The sequence below is a fragment of the Helianthus annuus genome, chromosome 10 (genome assembly GCF_002127325.2).
Source record: "Helianthus annuus cultivar XRQ/B chromosome 10, HanXRQr2.0-SUNRISE, whole genome shotgun sequence".
Classification (NCBI taxonomy): domain Eukaryota; kingdom Viridiplantae; phylum Streptophyta; class Magnoliopsida; order Asterales; family Asteraceae; genus Helianthus; species Helianthus annuus.
This window is the reverse complement of record NC_035442.2, coordinates 7,025,471-7,033,312: the sequence shown is the minus strand read 5'-3', so window position 1 is coordinate 7,033,312 and position 7,842 is coordinate 7,025,471. Positions and strand designations below refer to the sequence as shown.

General features: G+C 45.3%; 1 protein-coding gene across 1 annotated transcript; it reads left to right on the top strand.

The window, feature by feature from the left end:
• The first annotated feature begins 1,097 nt into the window (after positions 1-1,097).
• On the top strand, positions 1,098-4,001 carry LOC110880467. The gene is made up of 2 exons (XM_022128990.1): positions 1,098-3,070; positions 3,320-4,001. Exons 1-2 carry the CDS (start codon positions 1,098-1,100, stop codon positions 3,999-4,001), a joined length of 2,655 nt encoding a protein of 884 aa, XP_021984682.1.
• The last annotated feature ends 3,841 nt before the right edge of the window (positions 4,002-7,842 follow it).

The following is a 7,842-nucleotide window of genomic DNA, read 5'->3' as shown; positions in this document are numbered from 1 at the left end:
TCGGAAACAAATTCCAAATAGCAAGATCCCCAAAACATGAGGTTAGCAAGTACCAAACTGCTTTGAACGCAATCCCCAGATCTGATTCCCCAAACATCAGATCTGGAGAAGGAGTCAACACTACAGAATTGGACCTAGTAACCCCACCTTGGGGAAACATCCAATCCAACCAGTACAAAGATAACAGTCATCAGAAACAAATACACATGGTTCAAGGAGGACCATCACGAAGATCAAGCAAGCGAAGCTATGATCAACACTGGAGAGAACAGCAAGTCGTGTTCCCTGTTGTTCCTGGGGGCCCTCAGGAAGAACGACCAGTGATTATCACTGGTATTTTTGGTCATTACCGGACGGACTATATGTTCATAGATCCAGGAAGTTCGATGGACATCATCTATGAACAGTGCTTTAAACAGCTAGATCCGGAAGATAAAGCACGTTTAGAACCGGTTGATTTTCCCCTCACCGGATTCTGTAATGAAGCTGTTTTCCTGTTAGGGCAAATTGCTTTCCCAGTAACCTTATCAGATGGCAGACACTCACGAACAGTTACAGTAAATTTCATGGTCATGCCAGCAACATCACAACATGACATTTTGCTCGGGAGAAGATCACAAAGAGAATTCAGCATGATCACTTCCATTCCACATGCAGCTTGTGGATTTCCGACAGAAACCGGAGTTGCAATTCTCTATTCAAGCTAGGAAGTCATGTCCGTCGACGACGAACCTCCAGCAAAGGCAGTCAAAGCTTCAGCACCAAACGAACCAGAAAAATGGGTTCTGAACGATAAGTACCCAGAGCAAACCATTCTGCTAGGACACGCCATGTCACCAACAATACGTGTACAGCTGAAAAGGTTGTTGTCTAACAACAAAGATATATTTGCCTGGTGCCCAGCAGACATGACTGGAGTTCCACGCGATATCGCGCAACATTGCTTAAACATCAAACCATCAGTAGATCCGGTTGTTCAGGGAAGGCGCAATTTCAGCGAAGAAAAAGCAAAAGCGATGGACGAGCAAGTAACAGAGTTGCTCAACGCGGGAATCTTGCGCAAAGTATAATACCATACATGGGTTGCCAATCCAGTCATGGTACAAAAACATAACGGCGGGTGGAGAATGTGTGTCGACTTCAAAGACCTCAACAAAGCGTGCCCCAGAGACTGCTATGCGCTCCCAGAGATAGACAAGAAAGTAGATTCTTTAGCATCATTCAGGTGGAAATGCTTTCTCGACTGCTATAAGGGTTATCACCAGGTCCAGATGAAAGAAGAAGACGAAGAAAAAACTGCATTCCGCACAGACAAAGGTACCTACTGCTACACAAAAATGCCGTTTGGGTTGCGCAACGCAGGCGCAACGTATCAACGCCTAATGGACACAATTTTCAGCGAGGATATTGGCAAAACTGTCGAAGTATACATGGATGACCTCGTGATCATGAGCCATGAGGAGGAGACAATGCTCAACAATATCCAGCGCACGTTCGATTCATTACGAAGCGTAAACTTAAAATTGAACCCGACAAAGTGCTCCTTCGGCATGGAAGAAGGAAAGTTTTTGGGTTTCATAGTCACAAAAGACGGTTTTAAGGTTAATCCAGAGAAGGTGCAGACCATTCAGCTAATGCCATCACCGGCAACAGTCAAGGAAATGCAAAGACTCGCCGGACGATTAGCAGCTCTGAATAGATTTTTGGCCAACCATGCGGGAAAATCTTATCCATTTATCAGTACGCTGCGAAACTGCGGAAAGAAAACTCCTTTTCAATGGACACCTGAAGCGGAAGCAGCATTCAAGCAAATGAAAGAGTATTTAATCCAATTACCAACGCTGACTGCGCCAAAAGAAAAAGAACCATTAATCTTATATCTGTCAGCTGCAGAGGTAGCAGTAGGCGCAGTACTAATGGTAGAACGGGAAAATATCCAGACTCCAATCTACTACATCAGCAAAATGCTCACCGGCCCTGAAACTCGTTACTCAATGATAGAAAAACTAGTTCTAACACTAGTACACGCATCCAGGCGTTTGCGCAGGTATTTTTCAGGCCATATCATCACAGTACTGACAAATTATCATTTGGGCCAAATCTTGTCAAAACTCGACATAGCGGGGAGATTAGCTAAATGGGCCATCGAGCTAGGAGGCTACAACATTTTTTACAAACCAAGACCTGCAATCAAAGGGCAGGTTCTAGCAGACTTCGCCACCGAAGTTCCCATTGATAAAGTACAAGAATGTGAGGCAATCCAGAACCCGACACCTGTTTTTGACGACATAGTCTGGACCTTACACACTGATGGTGCTTCCAATGACGACGGAGCAGGAGCAGGTCTCCGATTAGTCAGCCCAGATAATCACGAACTCACATATGCTATCCGCTTAGATTTTCAAAGTACCAACAACGAAGCGGAATACGAAGCATTTTTAGCAGGTCTTCGTCTAGCACTCAAAATGGGAGCAAAAAACCTTGAAGCTAACGTCGACTCAAAACTAGTAGCTGAACAAGTTAACGGTCGTTATGACGCGAAGGGCGAGGCTATGGCGTTGTACCTTGAACAAGCACGGATGCTAATCAATCAATTTCAGACATTCAAAGTCAATCACATAAACAGAAGCGAGAACAAGCATGCTGACGCACTAAGCAAATTAGCTGCTACTAGCTTTAAACACTTAGCAAAAGAAGTGCGCATAGAGGTACTATCCATTCCTTCCATTCACCTGAAACAAGTAGTTGTCATAGAGATGGGAAATCCGTCCTGGATGTCTCCAGTTATTTTGTATCTTCAACACGGGAAACTCCCGGAAGGAAAGGCAGAAGCCCGAAAAATACAACACAAAGCAATAAACTACGAGATGGCGGATGGCGTCCTTTATCGGAAATCATTCATGGGTCCGTTACTACGTTGTGTTGATAAAACAGATGCTCAGTATCTGGTTAGAGAGATCCACGAGGGATTATACGGGATACACGCAGGACCGCGCATGGTCGTGGCAAAAATAATGAGCGCCGGATACTGGCCAGAAATGCACATGGACGCAGTTGATCTATTACGAAGGTGCGAGGCATGCCAACGCCATGCACCAAAGACACTTAGACCCAAAAATCCGCTAATTCCAGTTACTTCCGTCTAGCCATTCCAACAGTGGGGCATTGATCTTGTTGGCCCATTTCCTGATGCGCCAGGTGCAGTAAAATTCATCATCGTTGCGGTAGATTACTTCACAAAATGGGTGGAAGCTAAAGCTTTGGCCTCAACAACAGCAATAGTAATCCGCAAATTCATATGGGAACATATCATTTGCAGATTTGGGTTGCCATTGCGCATTATTTCTGACAATGGTAAAAACTTTGCCGCGGAAGACCTTCATAAATGGTTCAAAGAAATGAACATTGAGCACAACTTCGCTTCTGTCGCGCATCCTCAAGCGAATGGCCAGGTGGAAATCATAAACAAACAAATCGTTGACGGTATAAAAGCGCGACTTGGGACAGCGCGCAGAGGGTGGGTTGACGAACTTCCCAGCATCCTCTGGGCACATCGAACAATGCCAAAGACTAGCACTGGAGAAACCCCGTTCAGTCTAGTCTATGGGTCAGAGGCTGTCATTCCAGCTGAAAAAGGCCTCCTTTCACCGCGCATGTTGGCTATGGAGAAGCAGAATAACGAACAAGAACGGAGGCTGGATTTAGATCTTCTGGAAGAAAGGCGCGAAAACGCGGCCATAGCAGAAGCAAGGTACAAATCCAAGCTAGAAAAATACTACAACGCGCGTGTGCGCATTTGCACCTTTGTCCCCGGAGATTTTGTCTTGCGCGACAACGAGGCTTCAAACGCCGAAAAACCCGGCAAATTAGCGCCAAGGTGGGAAGGACCGTATGTCATTAACGAAGTCTTAGGCAAAGGAGCATATACCCTAAAAAGGGTCGATGGGACTCCAGTTCCCCGCACCTGGAACGCGCAACAGTTGCGCAGGTGTTACATGTGAACCAAGCCTACAAAGCGAAAAGAACATACAGGCAATGTATTTCCTTATCTTATCTTGTATCACGAGCCGTGCGCTCTTATCAATACAAATATCACCTTTACTTACGTCACTGTTTATTACAAATTGCATGAAATTTCTTTGGTTCGCGCGAAAACGATATGGTCAAACATTGTACACCTCATGAACAGTCTCAAAACAGGCAAGCTGTTGACAAACGTTCACACATGAGCACAATACCATTCCTCATTCGCCTTACCTATTCAAAAATTATACACATGCAACATATTGTAATCCACACATATACGAATCATAGCAATGATCTTCAAAAAAGTATATCATAATATACATTATCAAAAGAAAAAGTGTAACATGAACACTTAACAAGATTATAAAAATGATCTTCAAAAAATCCTGTCCAGTACCCAAAACTTACAACAAAAAAAAGCATTAACAAAAGACAGAGACAAGCCCCAGGCTTGAATATTTAATCAGCACCAGAACCATCATCAACAGTGGACACCTGCATATTCCGACGAATCCTCCGACGTCGGTACACCAACCGACATCCCCCCTTCCGAAGCATCGGAAACCGGGTCGTCAACCCATCAACATCCAATACGATACCAGCACCAGCAGTAACGTTAGGGACCTTGCAGTCAGAATCAGCGATTGCAGGGGCAGCAGGCTCGATCAGATTCTTCACTGGTGCAATGATGAGAGGTGGTGAACGAGAAAGAAGAACGAGACCTTCGGCAGCATCGTACACTCTAAGAGCATCTAGCAAGAGACGAGTGCGGTAAGAACGTTTCATCTTCTTTGACAAAAATCAATTAAGAAGATCAAGTGTTTCAAACGTACATATATATATAAAAAGAGAACTCAAAACTTCAAGAAAAGAGAAATCCATCATTAACTGTCAGAACTGTCACATCCAAACGACGCTACAGGAACTTGGGTCACTTCTTCATTAATGAAGCCTGACAAAGCGCCATTACAAATCTCAAGGCCAATGAGGAAAATACCCACTCTTACTGACAGGTGACGTCATTACCTAACAGAGCATGATTACAGTCCACATTTTTTCTTTTTTTTTAAAAAAAAAGAAAATATATATCATAACAAAATTCAATCTTCTAACAAAAGATTTCTCATTTTTCCGCGCCCAAAAAGACATTTCTCTCTCCTAAGTCCAGTGCTCCACTTATTCGCATAAGTACAACACTAGACTGGGGGGACTTGAAGGGGTAAGGTCCCAAAAACCTCATAAAAAGGATGTGAGACCATACCACCAACTGACCTTTCAACCTTTTTAACCTTGCGCGGCCGCGCATCAGTCTTACAAAAGGAAGAAAGAAACCAACAAGCAATAGTCGCGCGCCCAAAGGGAAGCTTAAACCCTTGCGCCGCTTTCCTTTTAACAAAGGGCTAAAACCCTGAGATCAATATGTCCGCCCAAATATCCAAACTTGGATTTTATTTTACCCAGACTTGGGATCTATTCAGCTGTGTGCACACCGTAAGGTGTCACACTAGATTACAGCAGTAACCTTCTAGAAGAAATATGATCGTGCACCACCCAGACGGTTATAACCGTCTGGACACATGTCATCATCACAAACATTCCTGAAATCACAACGATAGCATGTAATTGGAGAATGATCTCCACTCAAACCACTTTCCACGTGGCAATTCCCCAACCGTAGATCAAGTCGTGATCCGTGTGCATTCACATCAGGATCAAAACAATGTAACAAAGATCAAAAGGACGTAACGGAAGGAAAAATAACCGCTACGACGTCAGCATTTTCCGTTATCTTTTCAATAACAGATTTTCCCTCCCAAAACTCCCGGTTATAAATAGGAGAACTCTTCAGGTATGAACTCAGAACACATTTCACTACTCAAACACTTTTATCTTCTCCGTTACCAATACTTATTCTCACACCGGAGTCGGGTCAAGGAGAGAACCCTCTTCTCCCCTTGACGAGGCTAACGGTGCTCTGTTTTGCAGAATCACCGGAGAAAGAACTTGGCTGCAACTGAATCAATTGAGAGAGAACTAACCTTTTATGTGGATTCAAACCCCCTAGATATCTCGGTTTCGACCATTTATCTAGTGTTTCTTCAAGAAGCTATCGCGGACCCAGTCGTCCAGGACATCCCGGAATCCAGCACTGCCCGGCAAACCTGGAAACTATACACGGATGGGTCATCTAGTGGAAAGGGATCTGGAGCCGGTTTAATGCTGATAAGCCCAGATGAGATCAGGCTGATGTATGCCTTACGCTTCGATTTCGAATGTTCTAACAACGAAGCGGAGTATGAGGCACTATTAGCGGGTCTAAGAATGGCGAAATCTATGGGGGCGGCAAGGGTAGACGCGTATGTTGATTCGTTGCTGGTCAACAATCAGGTAAACGAAACGTACGAAGCCAAAGATGAATCAATGGCCAAATACTTGGCGAAAACAAAGGAACTCATGGATTCTTTTGACAACGTCACGCTCAATCACGTGCATAGAGGCAAGAATCAGATAGCAGATGCTCTCAGCAAACTCGCCACCTCAGGTATGGAAAAGGAAGTCAAAGTCGAAACGCTGCAGACACCGTCAATCGAACCGCGGAATGTTTCCGCTGTTACAGCGGAAGATCCTTGCTGGTACACTCCGGTTCTACGTTTCCTGGAAACGGGGGAGCTACCTCCCACCAAGGGCGAAGCACAGAAGATACAAACAAAAGCACTGCAATATGAGATCAATAATGGTGTCTTATACAGAAAGTCTTACCTGGGCCCACTGCTGCGATGTGTCTCCCCAACAGAGGCAAAATATCTCATCAGCGAAATCCATGCGGGCCTATGCGGCATACACGCTGGACCCCGGGCGGTGGTAGCCAAAATCCATAGCGGGATATTATTGGCCTGGGATGCACGAAGACGCTGTAACAGAACTTCAAAAATGCCGCAGTTGCCAGAAATTCGCTCCTCAAACAATAAGGCCCAAGAACAGCATAGTACCGGTGACAGCAGCATGGCCTTTCCAGAAATGGGCCGTTGATATCGTGGGACCCTTCCCGCCGGCCCCAGGAAAGCTAAAGTACCTAATCGTGGCGGTTGACTACTTCACCAAGTGGGTGGAAGCCAAGCCTTTAGCCAAAATAACGGCGGACAATGCCAAAAAATTCCTCTGGGAACACATAGTATGCCGGTTTGGATTACCACTGTACTTGGTAAGCGATAACGGAACACAGTTTACAGACAGAATTTTCCAAGAATGGTGCACTCATTTCCACATCCAGCAAATCTTCACGTCAGTAGCACACCCCCAAGGAAACGGCCAGGTAGAGCGGACAAACAGAAGTTTGCTGGATGGCATCAAAAAACGATTAGGCCACGAGGGAAGCTCCTGGGTGGAAGAATTGCCAAATGTCCTCTGGGCACACAGAACAATGCCCAAAACCAGCAACAATGAAACCCCGTTTAGCCTAACCTATGGAGCGGAAGCAATGATACCCGCTGAAGCGGGATTGCCGTCACTACGCTGCCTCAACACAGGCGATGACAATGATAGATCTCTAAAAGAAGGCCTGGACTTACTGGAGGAAAGGCGCGAGGCAGCCGCCATCAGCGAAGCAAAATACAAGAAGGCATTGGAAAGATATTATAACAAGCGAGTGGCCAAGCAGAATTTCAAAACAGGAGATTACGTCATGCGTGACAATGAAGCGAGTAGAATGGAACCTTCAGGCAAGCTGGGCCCAAACTGGGAAGGCCCTTATGTCATTCAAGAAGATCTGGGCAAAGGGGCCTATCGCCTATCTCGGCTAGATGGCACACCAGTACC

Coding starts and splice junctions, on each gene's coding strand:
- LOC110880467 (XM_022128990.1), top strand. CDS start 1,098: ATGGTACAAAAACATAACGGCGGGTGGAGAATGTGTGTCGACTTCAAA. Junction 3,071..3,319: donor GCAGTTGATCTATTACGAAG/GTGCGAGGCATG, acceptor TATCATTTGCAG/ATTTGGGTTGCCATTGCGCA.